This window comes from Puma concolor, chromosome B2, assembly GCF_028749965.1.
Source record: "Puma concolor isolate L17-30 chromosome B2, mPumCon1.1.hap2, whole genome shotgun sequence".
Taxonomy (NCBI): domain Eukaryota; kingdom Metazoa; phylum Chordata; class Mammalia; order Carnivora; family Felidae; genus Puma; species Puma concolor.
This window is the reverse complement of record NC_141671.1, coordinates 78,433,728-78,458,622: the sequence shown is the minus strand read 5'-3', so window position 1 is coordinate 78,458,622 and position 24,895 is coordinate 78,433,728. Positions and strand designations below refer to the sequence as shown.

The window sequence follows — 24,895 nt, the reverse complement described above, 5'->3', positions numbered from 1 at the left end:
GCATTATAGGCAAATTACTTTCTATAAGTTATATCAATTTGTCTTCTCACTAACAGTGAGTGTGTTGAGTTCTCCACATCTACACTAGGGATGATATTCCAATCAGATATTATCAATCTTTGTTTTCTTTGCTGTTTATTTTGTTTGGAAAAGGGGTCCATATAAGGGGAGTAGCAGGCTATTTTGCTATAAAGGGAAGTTGGGATTCAAATGGGGAAGATCCTAAATGGCAGATAGGACATGTGAATATTTTTAAAGCAGTGAGAAGTCAGAGAAAGAGTTTGAGAATTTAAAAAAAAAATTTTTTTGATGTTTATTTTTGAGAGAGACAGAGCATGAGTGGGGTGGGGCAGAGACTGAGACACAGAATCTGAAGCAGTTTCCAGGCTGTGAACTGTCAGCACAGAGCCCAATGTGGGGCTCGAACTCACGAACCAACTGTGAGATCATGAACTGAGCCTAAGTCAGACACTCAACTGACTGAGCCACCCAGGTGCCCTGGAGATTTTTTTTTTATACATTATAAAATGTTTGAGCTAGAAGAGATCTTAAAAAGTATCTGTTTCAATGAACTTCTTTTAATTTTTTTAAATGTTTTATTTATTTTGAGAGAGAGAGAGAGAGAGAGAGAGAGAGAGAGAGAGAGGAAGCATGCATGAGATGGGGAGGATCAGAGAGACAGGGAGACAGAGAATCCCAAGCAGGCTCTGTGCTGTCAGTTCAGAGCCTGACATGGGGCTGGATCTCACAAACTTATGAGATCATGGTCTGAGCCTAAATCAAGAGTCAGATGCTTAACTGATGCCACCCAGGTGCCCCTCAATGAACTTCTTTAATAGATGGGGAAATAGAAATTCTGAGAAGTAAAATGATTTATTCAACCTCACTCTCCATGAGTAGCAGATCTGATATTGGAATCAAGGTTGTTTGGGTCTCAGCTTTTATTGTTCTTTGGTTTTATTCAGCAAATATTTAGTAAACATTCTGTGCTAAGTACTAGAGAAGATTCAGCAAGTAGGGAGACATACTTATTGAGCACTTTCTTGTGGCAGATCTTTCATATACATTTTAATCTAGCCCCATGTATCTACTATACCAAATCAATCTAGTAGGTTTTTTGTTTTGCTTTGTTTTATTGTGTTATTTGGTATTATTAGGGATTCCTATGTTTCAGTAGTAGTAATTCTTGGAGTCAAGCCTGGAATAAGTTCTGTAGATCAGGAAGAAAATTACACTATTGCTTCACTGAAAAAGGTGTCAAATGGAGAGCATGGCTGATTGCTTTTTTCTCAGGCCTGGTTAGGGGATCAGTCACTTCTCTGTGTAGGTCCTCAGTGTGTACAAACCTGAAAAGTGTCAGAATCGAAAGAAGGCCAGCCAAAGCTGGAAGAGTGGCTGAAATGTGGCTGAGGAGACAGGTTGAACAGATCATAGAGGGCTTTGTTGATCTAGTTAAAGATTTTTGCTTTTGTTCTAAGTGTAATGGGAAACTAATGAAGGGTTTTAAGCAGATGCTCCACAGGGTCTTATTTGCAATGAAAAGAGAAGTGAGGGTGGGGGAAGACACTTGGGCTTTGAATGGATTAGGAGAGCTGCAAGGTGGATGAACGGATCAAGAAGCTATAGATCATTAGTCCAGGTGGTAGTTGATGGTGACTTGTCCTCTGGCTGCAATATATAGAGAAGTGGAGATACATTAGAACACAAAACTGGCAAGATTTTGGTTAACTGACAAGGTTTTGAGAGGGAGAAAGTGGTGTCTTGGATTTCTCTTTAGTTTCCAGCTAATGCTGCTGGATGCAAATGATCGATGTTCATGAAGATGGGAACTCTGGATATAGAAGATTGGGTGGGTGGCTGGGGGGAGAACATGTGCTCAGTTTTGAAATGTTTTGGAGGGCCTGAAAACCCACATAAAGGTCCAGGGGTGGTTAGACAAAGGAATCAGAGGTCAGAGAAGAGCTAGAGATTTTAATTTGGGAGTCTTGGTTATTTGGTAGAGCACATTGCCTAGGTAAAGGCTTTTTTTTTTTTTTTTTTTTAAGGAATGTCCATCACCACGAAGGTCTAAAAAAAGCGTTGGATGGTTCAGATGCATTATTTTCATTCTTTAATTCCTAAGATTACTCATTTTTTATTTTTGTAGTAAATATGTGGGTTGTTTTTCATTTATAAGATTATCTACCTTTGGATTAGGAGCTAAAATCCTTGTTGCTGAATTAGCTGCATACCATAGCAGATATGTTTAATAGTAAGGGATTTTTAGGTAGCGGAGATGTCAGATCCTTGCTGAACAGATAGGCTAGATAGTACTTTGGTCAAATATTTCCTATTTCCAGCTACCTATGGAAAATAATCTAGCATTTTATGTGCTTAATCACTTTGAAGAGTATTCATCTAACTTTTCCTCGAACCACTGATTTGTTGTCACAGCATAGAGCTTATTTCGGGAACCAGTGAGCTCTTAAAAAGCTTTTCAATAAAAAGGACACTATTAGATTACAGTTGAATTGGATAAAGTTAGTATCCATACCGCGACTGAAATTCTAACGTCTTTGTCTTGTCTTTCTTGTACTAGTAAACGGCTACAAAGGAAATGTCACTTCACGTAACATTTAATTGCTAAGATTTTTAAAAAGAAACACAGATACGTTCCTCACAGTTGCCCTAACCACACAGCTTTGTGCTACTTCAAGTTGCTCAAACTGTGCTATGAGGAAGCCCTTAACTGCTTAAAAGGCCAGGGACTGAAACAGACTATTGCACAACTCTTCACCACCCGGCGGTTTCGCTTCCAAATCTGGCCTTCGTATCATCCCACGGCCGGAGTCGCTTCTGGGTCCGCTGGAACGAGCCCCGTTCCTCCTAAAAGCAGCCAGGGTTTCCTCCTCCGAGCCACGGGAACCCCTCCCTCCGCCCAAGGTTTTCGCGAAAGTGAAGCTGCGCGGGCGCGGGGCCCCGGGAGGTCCCATTGTCCGGCCAGGGAGAACCGCTCTCCCCGCAGCGACTCCCGTACTCGAGTCCCACCGGCTAGGTTAACCAGAGGTCTGCGGGTCTCGGCGCCACTCCCCTCCCCCCGCCGCCCCATTGTCTGCCTCGCCCCGCCCCGGGGGACACGTGCGCCTGCAGCTTCCCGAGCGAGAAGAGCGCCGGGCGGCGGCGGCGTGGACACCGCCGCGAACGGCTACGCGGCCGCGGCGCCGGGGGCGGGGGCCGGGCGCGCACGGATCGGTGGGTGTCCTCAAGCAGCTGCGGTAGCGTTCCGCGCCCCTCGCCCCGTGCCTCGCGGGCCCGGGACGGGGCGGGGGTTGGGACGGGCAGGAGCTCGGTGGGGGTGGCGTGCGCGTGGTGCTGCGGTGGGGGGGGGGGGTGGGGCGGGGTGGGGAGATGCCTGTCTCCTGACAAAGGAGAACGAGTGGGACACGCTGAGCCGGCCCGCCCCGCCTGGAGGAGAGCGGGAGGGGGAGTGTCGGGAAGGGAAGGGGCGGGTCTTTCATTCACTCTCGGCCCCTCCGTCGCTGCCGGAGCGGAAGGGCGGGGTCTTGCGTCCCCCTCCCCCGGGAGGTGAGGAGCAAGGGAGGTGGCGGGGCGTGGGGGCGGAGCCCGCGGGCGCGCGTCCCGAGGCGTAGGCTACGTCGTCACGTCAGCGCGGGAGAGAGAAAGAGAGGAGCCGACTCGGCTGGGACTGGGGGACGGAGTCGAGAGAGCGAGCGAGGGAGGGTGTGAGCGAGCGTTCGAGCGAGGAGGGGAAAGGCGGTCACTCGTGCCTGAGCGGCCGCGGACGGGACTGGGAGTGGTGGGGCAAAGGAGCAGGGAAGGGAAGAAGAAAGACCGAGAGAAGGAGGCGGACGGAGGCTGCTGCTGGTGGTGGTGGTGGTGGCGGTGGCGGTGGTGGTAGGGGGAGAAGGAGGAGCTGGAGGAGGGCAGGGGCAGAGGGAGTGAGAGAAGCGGACGCGCGAGGGAGGGGAGGGAGAGGGGGGGGTCACGCGGGCGCGCGCGCGCGCACCGGGAGCGCGCTCGGAGGCGAGTGGAACTGGATCGGGTTTGCTGCCAGCGGCGTGAGCTTCGGCCGCCATTTTACAACAGCTCCACTCGCGCCGGACACAGGGAGCAGCGAGCACGCGTTTCCCGCAACCCGATCTCCTCGGACAGGATTCTTCCGCCGCAGCCCAACGGGGAGGTAACGACCGCCAGGACCCGGGTCTGGGAGGGGAGCACCGTGACATTGTGGAGTGTGCTGGGCGAGGGAGGTGTGGGGAGAACCCGGCTTTTCTGGAAAATGGATTCCAAGGGGGAGAGGAGCACGTTGACTGGGGCTGCTTGAGAGTAGGCCGCAGCCCGCGCCGCCACTTCCTTCTATTCTCCATGTGCTGCCGCCGTTCGGGCTTTGTCTGCGGCGCTCCAGGGAGGAGGCGGCCCCATGGCCCGCGCGGACCGCGAGCGGCGGCGGAGTTGGTGCTGTCGTGGCCGTCACCGCGGCGCGGGAGTGGGCGGAGAGGAGCTGGTCCCGTCCCGCAGCCGCGCGGCGAGCTTGGGTGGTGCTCGCGGTCCGGCGGGCGTTAGGCAGTTCGCGGAACGCCCTCACTCCGCCGGGTTACTGGCCTCTGTCTGGGGGTGGGACAGCTGGCTCCGGCGCCGCAGTCACTGCACGGACGGGAGAGGGGTGGGGGCTTGCACCATGCGCCGCGGCTCAGGTCTCGGCGGTGCGGGCGGGCGGCCGGGGGTCGCCGGCGCCCGGGGCGGAGAGAGCCATGTGTCACGGCGGAGACGGCGGCGCTGGGGGGGGGGGGGGCGGGGAGAGCCTGTGGCCTGGCGCCGCCGCGGCCTCGGTGTGGAGGGGCGAGGTTGTGCTGCTGCTGCTTTCTGGGGGCTCCGATCTTGGCTTCAGGTTGACGTTGGGAGTCGGTGATGGTCGTCTTGGCCTGGGACTCGGTGGGTTTCCGTTGGAGGAAGTTGTAGGACATTTGAAGGCGCAGAGCACGTGTTTCTAATGGGCTCCTGGTGGCCGCAGCGGTGAGGCTGCCGCTTTGGGTGCGGAGTTGGGGGCGGGCTTTGGGTGCGGGGGTGAAGGGTGGAGAAATTGGGTGGTAGGAAGGTAGCTTGTGTGAGCGCTTTGTTCTTCGCTGGCTGTTGTTACAGATCTATAAGCGGCAGGCGGGAAAAGCGCGCACTTTGGGGGTTTACCTTTGAGAGAGAAAAGCCCAGCTTTGCTTTCTCCACACACCTCATTCTCTGTATTGCCACAGCTGCATGTGGCATGCTGGCTTGTCCTCTTGCTGATTGGGCTCCATTTGTAATATGGTTTTTCCTAGGGAGTGTTAGCAGGTGAGTCAGGGGTGGTGCTAAGGAAAAACATAGTGAATCTGTCCTCCTCTGCCCCGCGCTCCAAATCTGGCTTGTCAGGCGATAGTGACTGTAAGGCTTCTTTAAAGGGAGGCGCAGGCTGGCTGGTGTAGAAATTGGTAGAGAAAGTAAAGATTGGGGCTCTTATATTTCCTCTACCCTTTTTGAAGATCCTAGTTTAATTTTGCTTATTGCGTTTGAACAGATCTCTGGAAACATGGCTACAGAACATGTTAATGGAAATGGTACTGAAGAGCCCATGGATACTACTTCTGCAGTTATCCATTCAGAAAATTTTCAGACATTGCTTGATGCTGGTTTACCACAGAAAGTTGCTGAAAAACTAGATGAAATTTACGTTGCAGGTAAGAACTAACACTTGCAAAATTATATTATGAAATTTTTCTATTGGATTTCTGGCTTTGAGCTAAAATAGCAACTTTTTGTGGTTTCCAATAAGTGTGGGAACTAGAGTTTTGCCTTGTTGTGATAGTTGTGAACTAGAGGTTAAGGTGTAGAGGGAGGGGAGAAGGAAGGGTTAGGAGGTAAAGGCTGGCTGGCCAGATGGATAAGTATATGATGGTAGCAACAGCTGCTAAATGTTGGGAGCAGGCCATGTGACTTTTTGGGGTATTTTTATAGTAGGGTTCTTGTTAAATAATTGGTAACTATAGACTTGTCTGTCTTGGTGTGGGTGTTGCTTTTTTCCTAGTGGTATTTGAAATCGTGTAGAGGTTCAGTTGTCATGCTTGGTACTTTGTTGGTTGATTTTAGGATTTACATATTTACTGTAGAAATGCTTAGCGTTTAGAAACTATGTGACTTTGTAAAAGAAGTTGATTCATTGTAAGTGTGGTTGAGAGGTTTTATTTAGTTCAGAATGATTAAAGCATGTGTGTTTCTTATATAGGTAAGGGAAATGGAAGAATTCTTACTTGGCAAGCATGTACCTGTATTGGCAAATATGGTTTCTTAAAAAAAGTTTCTGAAGATATTAAAAGTTGACAACTAATTCAGTTTTCTCTTCTCCAGGGCTGGTTGCACATAGTGACTTAGATGAAAGAGCTATCGAGGCTTTAAAAGAATTCAATGAAGACGGCGCATTGGCAGTTCTTCAGCAGTTTAAAGACAGTGATCTCTCTCATGTTCAGGTAATGTTGATGTCAGTGTAACTAGAAAAAACATGAGTAGTTTTGATATAGTTTGTTTTATTGAATTAGATACAGATAAGACCGTTGTTAAATGTGATTGGAAAATTTTTTTATAGAACAAAAGTGCCTTTTTATGTGGAGTCATGAAGACTTATAGGCAGAGAGAAAAACAAGGGACCAAAGTAGCGGATTCTAGCAAAGGACCAGATGAGGCAAAAATTAAGGTATGTCTTTAAAAACTTTTCTTTTTAACCCCCCCCACCCCCCGTCGTTTTTAAGTTCTTTCAAGGACTTTTTTTTTTTTTTTTTTTTAAGCTTTGGTATAAATATTCTTTGGATGTGAAATGTGGGTGTGCATCTTTAAGATGTTGAGACTTAATAACCTGAGATAATTTATTAATCTTTTCTAATTACTGCCTTTTGAAAAGTTTCCTGCCTTTAGTTATTTCTGTTTTTAGAACAACTCACTTTTAAGTTTTTCTTGTTATTAATTTATGCATTAAATCAGTGTTTCTTGGTATTCTAAAGCAAAGACCTAAATACCATCTACCATATTTCTAAACATTTTTTGAAAAGCTGGAAGTCCAGATTAGTGACAGTAGAACAAAAATGGGAGGGAATCCGTTCATCCCATACTTGGTGAGGAGTGTACATTTAACAGTTGACTTATCTTAGAATTCACAAACTCCCAAGTTAAATGGATTTAGAATTTTTAACACAACCTTCTTCTTTTCTATTACTGTTGATTTTAAGGCTGATTTGTTCATTTCTAAAGGCAGCTTTTATCAGTAAAATTGAGGAGTGTGGAAATGCAAGTGAAGAAACTGAGGTTGGGAGTGGAAGTTATTTTTTTTTAAGGTCATGTAGAGCAATAAATGGCCTCAAATGCAACTAGGTTGTTTTGGTTTTTAGTTGTGTTGAGGTTTCAGTTTATAGAAAATGTGATCATGCTAGTTTTAATCTGGTGCTCTTATTACAGTGTGCTGATGCTCTTTGAACCAAGAGTTATGGTTTAAGAAAGTTAATTATGAGTGTTAAGTGATGTTTTAATGGTATGGGAGGAGGGAAGCTTGGAATAAGGAGTTAACTGTTAATGTCATTCATATATTTGAGGCTTTTATAGGTCAGGCTGTGAGTGAATTGTGTTTAAACCATAAATCCAGTTTTTTCCATAGAAATGGAGTGTAGATGTCTTTATTATATCAGTTGTGATTAAATTTACATTTTGGGAGGTAAGGTTATTAAATTTTTATTAAAAATGTAAAGTTTATTTTGACTTTTCTGTCTGGGAGGGAGTGGCTTGAAGCTTTAGTGTCTCTTAAATTGCAACAAGAAGACATAGTGACACTTTTATAGGATGTTTGAAGAATAAGTTTTTTTCTATTTTTTAGGGATTGATATAAAAAGTAAGTCATATAAAGATGAAGGTGAAAAGTGCAGGGATTACATATGGGAAAAAGGGAAGATGAGACATTTAGTGGTTTAGTTTATGTTCTAGTAATAGATTTCAGTTTATTTTTGTTGCCCAATGTTGCATCCGTAAATAAACATTGGGGTATGATAGAAAAAGGCTGCTTCAAAATAACGTAGCACTTTGTGGGCCTTTTTGTTAGAGTTTAGTAATAGAGGAGTTTTTTTATCATAGTATTTTTTCACAGATATTTAATGTTCTTTGGGTAGAAAGTGTTTGAAATCTGTCTAGTCATTTTCGTTTCTAGAGACTGAGGTGACCCCAGGTCATTTGACAGCATTTTGATAAAATTTGTCATTGTGCTTGGTGTTAGCTTGTTTTTGTTTTTGTTCTTTTCAGAATTTATTAGCCAATTACTAGATTTTATTATTTAGAAAGCAGGTTTTGTACTTTGGTTGAGATGGCAGAGGAGAATAATTCTTGGGTTTTTTTGTTTGTTTGTTTAGGCTAATTATAGACAACTTTCTAGTACTTTTGCCTTATACCAAGGGATAGGAGAAACTACCACTGATTAGTAAATAGGAACTGTTTAAATTTTAACAGTTCACTTTTAGGGGAGATAAGACCTAGAAGTTATTTCACATTGTTGCAATTACATAAAGTTTTCAAAGTCATTTTGGGTCTCATTTGTTCTGAATGAACCATGCCATCTGGGGAAGCATGGTGCTTGAATGTCAGATGAATTAAGTTGTTATATTTCGTGTAACTCCTAGGTTAAGGGGCATTCTCAGGGAATGTAATTTCTACAAAGGTTGGTGCCCAGAATTGCTGGCAGTGTGTATTAGAAGTGTGGGATACAGGGAGTTTATTAAGGAGCTTTACCCAGTTCCTCCTTTGGGAGAGAATTAAACTCAAGCAAATTAGGTACAGTTAGGAGAAATTAGCAGAACAGGTACAGACCCTGGCTTGAAAGATGTTGATGAATCAATATTAGTTGTTTGTTTGCTAAACACTAGTTAATTGGAAACCAGAAATAATTTGAGTAGGGCCCTGAAATTTTCATTAAAAATTAGAGCTACTACAAGGGTACATTAAAGGAGAAATTCTAAAACATACCAGAAAACTGTAGGGATTGTTGCCAAGGTAAATGGAATGCTTTGAACAAGATTGATTTTTAACTGTGAAATGCATGGGTGTGGTCTTGTGAATTAAATGTATTAATGACATTTGAACTTTTCAAGGCACTATTGGAAAGAACAGGCTACACACTTGATGTGACCACTGGACAGAGGAAGTATGGGGGACCGCCTCCAGATTCCGTTTATTCAGGTCAGCAGCCTTCTGTTGGCACTGAGGTAAAGAAACTAAAAACTTGTACCTTTTGTAGTAAATGCGCAGGTATCTGGTTTCCTAAAGAAACTCTCCATGGTTTTTTACTTCATGTTTAATTTACAGATATTTGTGGGGAAGATCCCAAGAGATCTGTTTGAGGATGAACTTGTTCCATTATTTGAGAAAGCTGGACCGATATGGGATCTTCGTCTAATGATGGATCCACTCACTGGTCTCAATAGAGGTTATGCGTTTGTCACTTTTTGTACAAAAGAAGCCGCTCAGGAGGCTGTTAAACTGGTAAGTTTTTTTCTTCCAGTCTTCACATTCACTGTCTTTAATTAAAGTCAAGTTTTTTCTTATTTTGCCTAAGAGTTAACCAAATGTTTTTTGAAGTGCTGATTAGGCACTTTTACATTCTTTGTTGTAGTTATTGTAGCAGTATTCTTTATATGTGTAGTTGACTGGACTGAGGATCTATATATAAGGCACAGTGTCAGAATTCTGAGTTACTTGTTCTTTGAAACATGTAGCTTAGTGATTTTTTTACTCTTTAATAGGAATGTTAAAAGATTTAAGGAAGTAACTAATAGGTAGGGCTTTCTTATTTTCTGGCTGTACCTGACTGAGGATCTATATATAAGGCACTGTATCAGAATTCTGAGTTATTCTTTGAAACATCTGGTTTGGTGATTTTTTTTTTTAATAGGAATGTTAAAAGATTTAAGAAAGTGACTGTAATAGGTAGGCCTTCCTTACTTTGTGGCTGTACCTGGGCCATTCCTCTTTCTATAAAATATAAAGACATTGTGATGACAAACTTCTAGTTCATGAAATAAAAGATTTCATGCTGAGTGGCAATATTTGATTTAAAGTACCAGATGTAAGGTGTGAAGACCTAGTTACGTTGCCAACTTTAAAAAAAGAGCTTTAATCAAATTATGGCTTAGCTCTTCTTTAAACTAGTTTTATTAAATTTTGTGGCTCACATGGATTCTACATTTTATAATTGAAGAGGTCAAGGGTTAATTTCAACCCAAGAAATGTATCAAAAAGTAAACTGGGGAGGAACTTTTGTAAAATTGTCCACTATGGCAGATATTTGTTAAATTTGCCTTATTGGCTTACATATTTTGTAGGGGATACTAAACAATCTTAAAATCCTTGGATTTTTTTTTCCTGAATTTTTCCTTTCCTCACCATCAGATGGTCTACATTTTAAGGCATACCTTAAGGGGAAAAGCCAACTATACTTTGTTTTGCTTTCCATGGTGATTGAATTTCTCATTTGGTGTATGTAATTGACTATGATAAAAACTTAACATTAGAATAGTGCTGCTTGAACGATTATAGGTGGTGTCTCTAAAAAAGAATTTGGGAGTTTAGGTACTTTTAAATCATGGGTGATTTTTCCCTCATTTAAAGAATGCTTCCTATTTCAGAGCAGCTATAGTTCTATACGGAACCATTCACTTGTAACCTTTGGGCTGTCAAAATTTTAGTTTTGAGCAGTTCATGTAAAATTAAGGACTTTTTAGAGTTCTGGAAAGATAACTTTAGAAATCATCTGGTTTAATCTATAAACAAATAGAACATTTTTGCCAGGTAGCAATAGAGTAGCAGTAAATTTTAATACGGAAATGTGAATGAGAAGGCAGCAAACTATCTTACTGCAGCAAGCTAGTACAGAATTTACCATTAATTTCAGACCCATTTTATATACTAGGTATTACATAAAGCTTTTATTGTTTAACAAGGGTGGTTACTTAGTGTATAAGTGGTGATTTGTGTATTAACATTTTTAAAAGGAATCATTAAACCAACATTTGTAGGCCACTTAATTCTTGCTACCAAAATGCACTATTTATGGCAGGTCCTCACTGCAGTATTTGTAGACAATGTCCAAAATCCATAAAAAATACTTCATTAGAGGAAGATGATCTATAATCCTATTGTAACATGACGATTTTGAGTGCCAGTAAATAGTCATTATGAAATAATGTTTCAGTTTGGGCAGTTGCCTTGGCTTAACAAATAATACAGTCCAAAATTGCATTGCTGTGGGCTTAGGATGTAGTCTCATTAATATAGTTAGTTTTCAGTTATAATTCAGAAAGTAACATAGGTAGCTAGCCAGCCATTTTAATTTATCCAGGAACTAATAATAATTCTTGTTCTTTTTTACATTTTTTCTGGTTTTGTGATTGGAGTCCTTATCTGGGAACATGTTTATTTTTTCCTATCTGATAGATTAGGAAGTTTTGCATTTTGTAATGGTTTTACCACTATATCCACTAGGGTGAAATGGATATATCATCGTTGCTTTTTTAAAAATTTTTTATTTTATTTTTAAATTTTTAAATATTTTTGAGAATGAGAGAGACACAGTGTAAGCTGGGGAGGGGCAGAGAGGGAGGGAGACAGAATCTGAAGCAGGCTCCAGGCTCTGAGCTGTCAGCACAGACCCTGATGTGGGGCTCGAACCGCGAGATCGTAACCTGAACCGAAGTTGGACACTTAACCGACTGAGCCACCCAGGTGCCCTACATCGTTGCTTTTTCTTAAAGGGTGTTTTACTGTGGTAGGATTATGTTGATAACAGAATTGGGAGGCTTGCCGTAATGTAACAGTAAAAAGGGAGGACTAGACTTTTGAGGAAATGAAATATTCTAGAGAAATAAATCAAGTTAACGAGGACGTCCTTTGCTATTTAGTATTGTGGAAATGAGTACTCTTCTAAATGTGTTCTTTAAGGGAGCATATTTTGAAAACTGTCCCTTCTTGTGTCATGTCATGAGAGTCTACTTGAATTACACCAATATCCAAGGTGAATTTTTATAGAAGATTAATAGAATGGTCATTCTAGTTGTAGATAATAAGTTTTAAAAAAATGTCTATTTGGGATTATTTATAGATCAGACAAGATGGAAGCAGGAAGACCATTTCTTTTTGCTTTCCTGTCCTTTGAGTGTCCTGAGTACCTTTAGATCGAGATAGTCTGGCTGGCTCAGTTGGTAGAGTATGTGACTCTTCGTCTCTGGGTCATGAGTTCAGACCCCATGTTGGGTGTAGAATTTACTTTAAAAAAAAAGATTATGTATTTGGCCTTATTTTTGGTATGATCCAGGAATAATCCCTCCCCTCCCTGTCCCCCAGATTAAAACCTATTGTGGATTCTGGGGTGCCTGGCTGGCTCAGTTCCTAGAGCATGTGACTCTTGATCACAGGGCCGTGAGTTTGAGCCCCACTTTGGGGGTAGAGTTTACTTTAAAAAATTTTTGTGGATTTTAAATTTGCATCTGAATTACTTATAAAAATAGGTTAATTGATAATAACAGCTGAAAAAGAGGCATGAAGTTAAGCACCTGTAGACTTTTTAAATGACTGGTTTTCAGCCAACGTTTGCTTCGTATTTTGGGCAATAAATTTATTGCCAAATGATGAAAATCTTGCCAGGGAAGCAGGAGCTAAGTTTGTGAAAGGTGAATAATAGTTACCTGTTGAGTGCTTGTTAAGACACAGGAGCTGTGCTAGGGTGTTACATTATTACCTTTAAATACTACCTATTTTTTAAAGCAACTGGAATTATCTTCATTCTGTAGAAGAGTAAATAGCCTGGGTGACTTATAGGAGGCCATATAGCTTTAGTTCGATACCAGGTTTGTTTAGTTTGAGTTCTTATCGTTGACCAGACCTAACAGTTTAAAGCCAGCAATATAAATTATGTCATCAGGTAGCCTAATTCTTTAATTATGTAGTCACTTAGGTAGTGTTAAAAAGGAGCACAGGAAATAAGTTCTGTTTCTGCTGCCAGAATATTTTTGGCATCTATCTACATTGCTACCACATTAGTCTAAAGTACCATTCAAAGAGTGCTTCTATCTAGTCACTGCTTTCCATTGCCCCTTTACAGTGTTACCATTCAACAGCATAGGTTAGTTCACAACATTCCCATGCTGAAAACTTTAATAATGGCTTCCAAACAAGGCCTTATCTGATCAAGTTTCTGCTTACATTTCTTTTTTTCTTTATTACTCCTCCGTCCATACTTCGCCTCCCACATAAGCTGTGACCATTTCCATCTCAAGGCCACCTTCTGCTCTTCCGCTTTTGAACACTCCCCCAGCTACCATGGCTACTGCCTTCTTATAGATCAGGTCTTCCTAGAAGGCCTTTCCTGACTTTGAGCAGCTTACCACCCACTTGCTCTGTGACTGTATCATGAACACAATAAAATAGAATGCTCAGATGTACTTAAAATTATTTCTTGGCTTTGTAAAGTATTTGCTTATCTCTCTCCTCCAGCATACAAGCTCTTTTTTCCTGTATCCCTGACATTTACAACAGTGCCACTATGTAATAATTCAGTAGGTGCTAGATAAATAACCTGACTGGCTGACTAGTGTCATCTAATCTATTATTTATGACCCAAGAACTTATATTTCCCATATTAGCTATAGTCCCATATTAGTATTTAAAGGTTTTCTGATTTCCGTTTGTAATTATGTATTCAGTGTCAACTTTGAATTAATGTACATTTATAGGGGGTAATGCTTTCCCCCTCATCCCCAGGGGGATATTTGGAAATATCCAAATGTGTAGTGTTTGTTGTTGTCCCAAAGACCGGGAAGAAGGGCAGGCAAGTGTGTATATGTATTTCTGTGGTGTGCTGCTCGAATTGGAGCTCAGGGCCACTGGCATTTTAGTGTCCATTGCAGTCCTAGATAATAGAAATAAATACCCTGCTGAAAATGCTAATAGTGCCTATATTACAAATACTGGAATAGTTGATCTCTATTTGCATATTAAAAGTTATGGTTTTGGGGCTCGTGGGTGGCTCAGTCGGTTAAGCTTCCCACTTTGGCTCAGGTCATGATCTCACAGTTCATGAGTTCGAGCCCCGCGTCGGGCTCTGTGCTGACAACTTAGAGCCTGGAGCCTGCTTCAGATTCTGTGTCTCCCTTCTGTCTCTGCCCCTCCCCCACTTGTGCTCTGTCTCTCAAAAATAAATGTAAAAAAAAAAAAAAACTAAAACAGTTATGGTTTTGATAGGCACTGATGGGTTTTATTCACTGAAGTGGTTGATGTACACTAGTGTAGCATGTATAAAACCATTTTGATGAATGCAGTTGACAAGATAGGTCCACGACATACTTTGTAGCACTTTAGCAAATAGTGTGTTTAACATGAAGACTTTGGACCTACCTGGTAGTTTGATTGAGTTCATGATTTTATAGGACACAGATGCATCGTTCAGAGGGTAACAGGGATGCAAATGCCTTTTTCAGATGCTAACAGGGATGAAGGCATAGATTGTGTTGGGGTTATTTTGGAAGGCTTTGTGATGAAGTTTGAGCAGGACAGTGAAAGGAAATAGGTAATCTGGTTGAAGCAGTGTATTGTTGAAGGAAATGGGAGATGAAACTAGTATAGTATAAAGTCAGTGCCAGAAGGTAGTAGTCATGACTTTGGGGCTAAGTTTCCATGGTGCCATTAAACTTTCGAGTGTTAATGTGGGTAGCATGGTATAAAAAACAGAATAATGAAGAATGTTTGGATGAAGAGAAGAAAGACCAGGAAAGTGGCAGCTATATAGAAAGGAGAGAGGCTAGAGATTTTCAAAGGAGAAATAATAGGTGATGGTAAGCTATATGTTCCATTCTAATTTTTATCAATGATTTATAAATCAAGGCATAGCTGGACTGCTGTCATATGTCTGGTGACTTGAGTCTTCATGTAGTGAGTGATAAATGCCCTGGATGACAAAAATCAGAATCTTTTTTTTTTTTTTTTTTTTTTTTTTTAATTTTTTTTTCCAACGTTTATTTATTTTTGGGACAGAGAGAGACAGAGCTTGAACGGGCGAGGGGCAGAGAGAGAGGGAGACACAGAATCGGAAACAGGCTCCAGGCTCTGAGCCATCAGCCCAGAGCCCGACGCGGGGCTCGAACTCACGGACCGCGAGATCGTGACCTGGTTGAAGTCGGACGCTTAACCGACTGCGCCACCCAGGCGCCCCGACAAAAATCAGAATCTTAAAAGATTGTGATAGCCTGAAACAGATAGTTAACACCAGCAAGATGGAATTGAGTCAGGACAAACGTCAAGTCCTATATACAACTGATTTCACAAGTAAGCTGTAGTGTAAGTAAGCAGTGTGGTGTGGTTGCCAAATAAGCTCAGGTAATCATGGACTGTTGTGTTACAGAAAAATGTTTAGAAGTGGAAGATTAGCAATAGTCTCCAATTTATTCTAGATTCCTCAATCTCAGTCTGTGTCTACAGTATTATGTTATGGATATCACTATTTGGTGACACTCTTGGGAGGCACATTAGTTTGCCAGTATCAGAGAAAGAATGATTAGCCAGGTTTAGAGAACAGCTAAATCCTGAGCATTGTGTGGAGTATATGAAGTGCTGTCATCTGGGGAAGAAAATCTATAGTTATTGTAGAATTTTTAGGGAATTAGATTTTGGCTTCAGTATTTTCTACTTAAGAAATGTTTAAGAATAAAGCAGGCTGAGGAGGTAGTGGCTTTGCTGCTGTGGGAAGAGTTAGGACTGAAAAACCACTTGTGAGTTAGATTCCAAATCTGAGATTGCTAAATTTGGGGGCATTTGGTGACTGACTGGCTACGACGGCAGGAAAAAGTGACTTGAGATTTTAAGCCTAGATGGTGGGAATATTCTGTACTGTACAACTCCAGTTTTGGTGTTCTGAAAGAGTGAAACTGTATTGATTCATGTTCAAAGTTCATCTTTGTTTTATTTGGTCACCTCACTATGATACTGAATCTGGAAGATAGATTCTTTAAAAATGTTTATCTTATTTATATATTTTAAAGTTTATTTATTTTGAGAGAGACAGAGAGCAAGCAGGGGAGAGGCAGAGAGAGGGAGACAGAATCCCAAGCAGGCTCCATGCTGTCAGCACACAGCCTGTTGGAGGGCCCAGACTTAGAAACAGTGAAATCCTGACCTGAGCCTAAACCCAAGAGTTGGGACGCTTAACCAACTGACTGAGCCACTCCACCGACCTTAATGTTTATTTTTGAGAGAGACGGAGCACGTGCCGAGCTGGGGAGGGGCAGAGAGAGGGAGACAGAGGATCTGACTGACATCAGATCTTGGCTGATCTTGGCTGACAGCCCGATTTGGGGCTCGAACTCACGAACTGTGAGATCATGACCTGAGCCCAATTCGGACCCTTAGCCAACTGAGCCACCCAAGTGTCCCTGAAAGCTAGATTTTTTAAATATCTTAACATCACCGCCCAACTTCCTTGTTGGAAGGCATCACGTTTTTTTTTTGTTGTTGTTAATTTTGATACTGTGATAGTGTCCTGATGTATTACCTGTTGAGAGTTAGACGATTTATCAGCATTACATTAGAATCTGTGTTAAGGTTCAGAACAGTTTCAACATGCCCTTCTGCCACTCATCTCACTGTTACCCACCTGCTGGGGTGCAACGTTTGTGAATTTATGGTGATAGATTGGTCTTAAAATTATTAAAGAGTGAGAACCGTTAAATAATTCAGATGCACATAAAAATGCATGTTTAATAGGGCACTGCTTCAAGAAATGCTTATTGCTGGGTACGGTGTACTTTTCCCCCCTTCTCTTAAGTAGTCTCTACACCAGATGTGGGCGTAATCCCCCGACCCTGAGATCAAGAGTTGGATGCTGTGCTTTACTGAGCCAGCCATGCGCCCCTCTGGGTACTTTTGCTTTTTTGGACAATATGCCCAGAGGGTCTCCTTTGCCCCTTTAATGATTTATTTTAATTGAAGAGCCAGTTTACTCTCTGTGTGTTAGCTCTAATTGTTTTATCTTTTTTTAATTAAAAAAAATGTGGATGAAGCATTATAGTTTAGTTTAGAAGTCCCAATAAATCTTCGTGTCACTTATACTGTTTAGAGACCACAGTCATCCTAAATAACCTTCTATCTATCCAGGATTGGTAAACCTTATTAGCAGGGCAAGTGATGATGAATTAGAAGTGAAGAAGCTTTTCTTCTGTAAATAATAACAGAAACAGTCATTACTACTTTGAAGCAGAATTGTTAAATGTTGATGGACGTGTTATAACTAAGAATTCTATTTTTTTAACAAGTTTTTTTTTGTTTTGTTTTTTTTTTTTTGAGAGAGGGAGACAATGCGTGCAAGCAGGGGAGGGGCAGAGGAAGAGAGAATCTTAAGCAACACACACCCAAGTGCAGAGCTCATAACTGTAAGATCATGACCTGAGCTGAAATCAAGTCAGATGTGTAACCAGCTGAGCCACCCAGGTGCCCCACAACTTTTTTTTTTTCTAAGTTTTTTAAAACTTAGATTTAGATGTTTCCTTATAGTAAACAGGTCTAGCTCTTAGAACTTTTGGAAAATGAAAAACACAGAAGGAAAACTATGCCAAGTTCTGTCATCTTCAGAATAACTCTTATTTTCACATTTGAATATTATGTATTTTTTTCTGTTTTTCTGATATCTTAGTTTTTGTCAACTCCTGGGGTTACAGATTAGATCAAATTGAAAGCCATTGATTTGTCATTAAGGTTGTGTTCTGATGCTAGATTATTAAAATCTAGGGAATGCACGTGTCTTAAAAGTAATTTGTGTTTCTTAGATTAATTTATTTGTTATAAGGTATTGTAGTCTACTTGTTCATAATCCCATACAATGATGGATTCAGCCATAGCACTACTGTTTGCAGGTAATCTATATATTTCTAGTTTTAAGAGGTTTTTGGTCTTAATATAAATGCCATGGGGGAAAAAGTTGTGGCAGGCTTTTTCAGCCTCAGTACTGTTGATATTTTAGATCTGATAATTCTGTTTTACTGGGCTATCCTCTGAATTGTAGGATATTTAGTATCATCTCTGGCCTTCGTACCCACTAAATAACCAGCAGTAAGCCCACATCCCTAATTGACAACCAAAAATGTCTCTAGACATTGTCAAATGTCCCCTGGGGAGCAAAATCACTCCTTTTAGAACTGTTGGTTTGTGTTAAGCGTAGAAGGGTGTTTTGTTGACCTGTTTTTTAGGATGTAGGTATTGCACAGTGAGCTCAAATCTGGAGTTTGGATGATGGAAGTTTCAGAGAAAGCATTTTATTCAGCGGCTTAGCAGTCTAAAAGCTGTTTGAGAACTCAGGTGTAAGTAGCTAAGATTTTAGTGTTGTGGAGAGAAGGAGGACATACTAGGAATTTTAGGATAAACTTATGTGATGTCCAAGTATTTGAACTTTATCTAGTGGTGATGGGGAGTCATTGAGTTTGTTTTCAATAGGCAAAAACTGTCATCTCTTTTTTTGTTTGTTTTGTAAGTAGGCTCCATGCCCAGTTGTGGGGCTCGAACTTATGACTGTGAGATCATGAGTTGCATGCTCCACTGACAGAGCCAGCTGTGCACCCTTGTCCTCTTTCCTTTTTTTTTTTTTTTTTTTTTTAAAGTCTCTGGCATAAGTGTAGAGAATATAAATAATCCTGGGATCATGATGACCAGAGACTTTGATAGCACGAATTGAATCAGTGAGGTAGAAAGTACAAAGCCGTTTTGAAGTGGAGGAAGGACATTTGAATTTCATGTTAGATTTTGAGTATCTGGAGATGGAGAAAGGGACAGGGAGGAATTGATTTTCTGACTTACTGTATACTTTCTTGTCTTGCACCTGATGTACCTTTAATGCAAGAATGGAAGAGGAGAGGTGCCTGGCTGGCTGAGTCAATGGAGCATGCAACTAGATCTCAGGGTTGTGAGTTCAAGCCCCACATGGGGTATAAAGCTTACTTTCAAAATGGGAGAGGAATGGTTTCACTTTGGCTATAAGGCTGGCCTATAAATTGTATGGAAATTTATGTTGATTCTTTAGTGTTTATAGCTCCACTTGCACATACTCAAAACAGATTTTGAGGCCAGGTGTGGGGGATTAATCAAATTGTAACTGCTGCTACCATTATTGCTAACATGAAATTTTGAGGTAGTTTTAACTGTGTAATATAAATAATTCACTTTCCCTGATAACTTGAATATTTTTGAACTTCGGTTTGTAAATCATACTGATTAGTAGATTTGTGACTTTGACAGATTGGGTTTTGCCTGTATAATAAATATCTCATCCTTCTATGGGGTATGGGTTACACGAAGACTTGACTTTTTACTGTAGTTTTATAGTTGCTTCTATATGTGCACCCTAATCAGTCCACTTATTTTTTTTCAACCTTGTTGTAGGTTTGTTGAAAATGAAATGGGGAAAAAAGTAGGGTTGGATTCAGGAAAAGAAGGTTCTCTCCTTTTAGACTTATATTTGAAGCTGAAAATCCCTTATTGCAACTTCTTACAAGAGTGAAAGGGAGATGGAAAAAAATAGATTTGATGCTGGTTAACAGAAAGGCAGAAAGCTTGTTTGTATTTGAATCCCATTTCTCTTGCATGAGGATAACTGGTTGCCAGGATGAATTTAAGTAGAAATTAAAGTATTGTGGAATCAGCAGTTTTGAATTTAAGCTGCTCATAGACCGGATTCCTAACTTACCAAGTTTCCTAAGTTTCAAGGATTTAACAAATTTTTGCATTAATTTAATTCATAAACTTTTTAAGTGTTTTGTCAGTGTAATCTTCATATCTGTCGCAGATTACAATTTCCTCTTACGTATGCTAACTATATTTTTAAAGGATAAAAATACTTGATAAACATAGCATTGAAATTTGCCTAAAAAGTTGCATCTTTGTTTATAATCATTTATAATAAAATATTTTGTAAGTATTTTAAAAATATGGTACACTTCTTCCCCTTTCAGTATAATAATCATGAAATTCGTTCTGGAAAACACATTGGTGTCTGCATCTCAGTGGCCAACAATAGGCTTTTTGTGGGCTCTATTCCTAAGAGTAAAACCAAGGAACAGATTCTTGAAGAATTTAGCAAAGTAACAGGTAAGTTGGATTTATGTGGAAGGAGATGCACTTCTAATACTGAAGGTAATTGCATACTTCTGCATGTCAAGCACTGTTACAAACACTACATTTATTGACTGGCATTCTTACTCCCAACTGTGGGAGATAGGTAGCTCCATTCTGTATTTTGTAAGTAAGATCAGGAAAACAGGTACTGAGGGTTTTGGGAAATAACTTGCTGAATGCTGTGTAGTTCTTAAGGAATGCAGTTGAGATTTGAACTATCTGCAGAATCTGTGCATCTCGTTTTGGAATCTGTGTGTTCTATGCATTTTTAGGTGCTAGCTTGACATTCTTAGTGGGATTATTTCCATAATGATTAGATTTTCTAAATTATTGGAATGGTAAGTATTTTTATAAGCAAGAGATTATATAATCAATGTCAGTATGGTGTAATTTCTTTGAAATCTAAAGCATTTTTTAGAATAGTGACCAAATCAAGCTGCTTTTATTATTTTATTGTTTTGTCTGCCTAGAATATTTAGCAGATTATCAGACTGTTACCAGTCTCCAGGAACATTCAAAATCTTACGTGATACTAATATCTCATTTGAAATAGTTACTGATATCTGAGGCCAGGAAAGTGCCATCAAAAGGAATTTTAATGTTTATTTACATAATGAGAAAAGTGTCTAACCATATGTGACTTACACTGCCATTTTTATAATTGTTATGTAAAAATTTTATGCCCCTTGTCATTTAATGGAAGAATAGTCCTTGGGTCTAATTAAAAAGAATACATTTTTTTTCATGGGGATTTTTGTGTTGAGAACACTTGGAAGGTGTGTGTATTAGGTCAGTTATCTGGACCAATGTTTTTGAGAGTCCTCTTCAAAGAAAAGAGATTATTTTTCATTTTTATATTCAAGTATTAGAAAAATCCTTTGATCTTTTTTTTTCTTATTTTACCTAATTTTTCTGGAATGGTTGCTTATTTTCAGAGGGTCTCACAGACGTCATTTTATACCACCAACCAGATGACAAGAAAAAAAACAGAGGCTTTTGCTTCCTTGAATATGAAGATCACAAAACAGCTGCCCAGGCAAGGCGTAGGTTAATGAGTGGTAAAGTCAAGGTCTGGGGAAATGTTGGAACTGTTGAATGGGCTGATCCTATAGAAGATCCTGATCCTGAAGTGATGGCAAAGGTAATGACAGTCAGTTTTTTTTGATGGGTTGGTGGCAAAAGGGATTCGGGAGGCTTTAGAGAAGTAAGAAACTTATAAAATGAATTGTATACTTTTCACAAAACCACGTTTTTGAAAGTGAGAGAAGTGTTCTTTATTAAGGCCACACATCAGAAATAAAACCAAGTGCATAGAGAGTAAATATAAAAACTTATTTGTGGACACTCGATCATAATTGTGTAGCTGTCATTCTCATGATGATGAGTAGTTAGCCTACATGCTGTGGAAGTAATAATTCACCATCAGTTTTGTGTGTATTCTAAGAGCAATTTTTGCATTTTTGAGAATGGCGCCATTAGCTTTCATGGTTTTTGTGTTAAAAGTCCTACTCCTAAAAATAGTGAACTGTATTGGCCTCAGCAGAGCTGCTGCAGTTACAAGGTTTAGCTATTATTAGGTATCCTGCTTCAGCAGTCAGTTGAGACATCCTATGAGAACAAACATCTCTTGAGTCAACACTTTACTCACTAGTGCAGTTCTAGTTAAGTTATTCTACTCTTTGTCATTTAAGAAACCCTCTTAATGGTGATAGGCTAGCAAATACAGCTCATTCACTTAAATCAAGAAAGTAGTGTGAATGCCAGAACTATGAATATTACTAAAGGATAAGTAGTCTTGAGGACAAAATACTTCATATTATTTTTTCCATTGGCCTATTAAGTTCTTACTGGATTTTTAAATTCAGGTGTTATTTCAGGTATTTTAGGAGGAAATGATGTTTCCTAACAAAGGGTCAACTTTTATAACTGTACTTTGAGGCGATTTCTGGATTGAAAGAATTTGTCAGTATTTTGAATGCTCCCTCCCTTCTTTATCCACCTTTCAGAAGCAGATTCTAACTAGTTTTGACCACCTGTGTTAAGTGTTCAACAACTACCTCAAGGCATGGAATTCACATTAGTAGGAAATGACCACCTCCATCTTTGATTACATTGATTACAAAGTAATTACTAATTTAATAAAAACTGTTAAGCGTTATTTGCTTTATTTTGAAAAACTTACAGAGTTCTTATATACTCTCAAGTCAATAGTTCATGTTAGGATTTATTCTATTGTACGTTTTATGGGTTTGACAAATGTATGATATGCATTCATTATAGCATCATACAGAATAGTTTTACTACCCTAGGAATCCTCCCTGATTCCCCCATCCCTACCATCCCCACCATCCCCTCTAACCCCTGACAACTATTGATTTTTTATTGTCTCCATAGTTTTGCCTTTTCCCAAATGTCCTATGGTTGGAATCATACAATATGTAGCTCTTTAAGATTATCTTCTTGTACTTGGTTACATGCATTTAAGATTCCTCCATGTCTTTTCATGGCTTGATGGCTCATTTCTTTTTAACACCAAATAATAATCCATTGTCTGGAGGTACTGCAATTTATCCATTCACCTACTGAAGAACATTTTGGTTCCAAATTTTGACAGTTATGAATAAAGCTGCTGTAAACAACCATATGAGGTTTTTATGTGGACATGTTTTCAACCCATTTGGGTAAATACCAAAAAGTGCAATCATCAGATTGTATGGTAAAGTATGTTTAGTTTTATAAAAAAACTGAACTGTTCTCCACAGTGGCTGTACCATTTTGCATTTCCACTAGCAGTGTTTCTGTTCCATATCCTTACCAGCATTGGGTGGTGTTAGTGTTGGGTTTTGGCCATTCTAATAGGTATGTGGTGGCATTTCATTGTTTTTGTTTTTAAAGAGATTTTTAAAAACTACTCTCTACACCCAGTGTGGGGCTTTGAACTTAAAACCCCGAGATCAAGAATTGTGTGTTCCACCGACTGAACCAGCCAGGTGCCCCTCATTGTTGTTTTTATTTTTTTTAAACATTTTTTTTTTCAACGTTTATTTATTTTTGGGACAGAGAGAGACAGAGCATGAACGGGGGAGGGGCAGAGAGAGAGGGAGACACAGAATCGGAAACAGGCTCCAGGCTCCGAGCCATCAGCCCAGAGCCCGACGCGGGGCTCGAACTCACGGACCGCGAGATCGTGACCTGGCTGAAGTCGGACGCTTAACCGACTGCGCCACCCAGGCGCCCCTCATTGTTGTTTTTAAATGCAGTTCTCTAAGGATGTCAGGTTGAGCATCTCTTCGTATGCTTGTATCTTTGATGAGGTGTCTGTTCAGGTTTTTCACTCATCAGATCTAGCAGTCATTCCTCGGTTTTTACTCAAATGAGTTGAAAACTTAGTCATATTATATTTCTGATACTTGTCTAATGGGTAATGACTAAAACTATGTATGGTGGGTGGGGTGGTGGCATCCCTGGAAATTGAACCCTTTGGAAATACACAGAGAATTTCTGTTTTTTTCTTAATTTTCAGGTAAAAGTGCTGTTTGTACGTAACCTTGCCAATACTGTAACAGAAGAGATTTTAGAAAAAGCATTTAGTCAGTTTGGGAAACTGGAACGAGTGAAGAAACTAAAAGATTATGCCTTCATTCATTTTGATGAGCGAGATGGTGCTGTCAAGGTAAAAGAACTATTGTAGGCATCTAAATTAAACTAATGATTTTTAGTCATTCTAGTATCAAGAGTATTCTAAAAAGTTGAAGGACACTAAGAGGTCATGTAATCTACTCCAGTTAACCTTTATTGGCCTTAGCAAATTGTATAACTCACTAAACTAAGTCAAAAAGTTAATTAGTTGAAGAGCTGGATCTTTAGAAAAAATCTAACAGTCCTATTGGATCTTATCCTTCCAACACTAATGAAATGATTTTTTGACTTCAAATGAATTAAAATTGTTAAAGTCCTCTCTGTTGATGAGTACCTCATTTTTTAAGGCTATGGAAGAAATGAATGGCAAAGATTTGGAGGGAGAAAATATTGAAATTGTTTTTGCTAAGCCACCAGATCAGAAAAGGAAAGAAAGAAAAGCTCAGAGGCAAGCAGCAAAGAATCAAATGTAAGTGAAAATTGTCTAAATTTAAAATGTTGGTAGATTAATGAAAAACAAGTATTGCTCAAACCTGTTAAATAATTGCATAACATGCCTTTATTTCTGAAAGAATACTTGAAAGCTTTGAGCCACTGAGAAATGCCCAGAATTTCAAGAAATGTGTATTGAGCTGTTGCTATTGGTCATACTTGTGAAAATAATCATAATTCTAAATAACTAGAGTTCTGTGTAATAAATGAAAATCAGTCTAGGGTATTTCCTGCTATGTTTTACAGAATGTGCTCCTGAATTATATGTTTTAAATATTAGCTGTCCACAAGCGTTCATATATTTGGTTAAAGGATGGAGAGTTTTTTCCCTCAGAGGTAGAAAATATTAAATCTCCCAATTATGATAAACTCTGCTTCCTCTATATCTGAAAGAGGCTTTTTAACCAATACATAGTGCCTGTTGCCATCTCAGAGATTTCATATATGGGTTTTGAAAAATGAAAAAGAGTATAGTTAATCAAATAACATAGTATTGAGGTAAAAAAACAACTAAGTGTAATGTATTGCATAAATTGGATCTTTCTAGAGTATCTGTTAAAGGATA

The 24,895-nt window shown here is 40.0% G+C and overlaps 1 protein-coding gene across 6 annotated transcripts in view; it reads left to right on the top strand.

The window, feature by feature from the left end:
• The first annotated feature begins 3,124 nt into the window (after window positions 1–3,124).
• The window catches only part of SYNCRIP (synaptotagmin binding cytoplasmic RNA interacting protein), a 31,721-nt gene continuing 9,950 nt past the window's right edge, over window positions 3,125–24,895 (top strand). For 3 of the 6 annotated variants that reach the window (XM_086707359.1, XM_086707358.1, XM_086707357.1), the window contains exons 1-10: window positions 4,048–4,180; window positions 5,549–5,708; window positions 6,376–6,494; window positions 6,611–6,718; window positions 9,147–9,260; window positions 9,361–9,537; window positions 20,037–20,172; window positions 21,135–21,340; window positions 23,723–23,872; window positions 24,186–24,307. In XM_086707359.1, the coding sequence (XP_086563485.1) occupies window positions 5,561–5,708; window positions 6,376–6,494; window positions 6,611–6,718; window positions 9,147–9,260; window positions 9,361–9,537; window positions 20,037–20,172; window positions 21,135–21,340; window positions 23,723–23,872; window positions 24,186–24,307 (1,280 nt within the window). In that variant the 5' untranslated portion in view covers window positions 4,048–4,180; window positions 5,549–5,560. Of the gene's footprint in view, window positions 3,232–3,983; window positions 4,181–5,548; window positions 5,709–6,375; window positions 6,495–6,610; window positions 6,719–9,146; window positions 9,261–9,360; window positions 9,538–20,036; window positions 20,173–21,134; window positions 21,341–23,722; window positions 23,873–24,185; window positions 24,308–24,895 lie in introns of those variants that run through there. The other 3 variants (XM_086707362.1, XM_086707361.1, XM_086707360.1) reach the window with 3 other exon arrangements.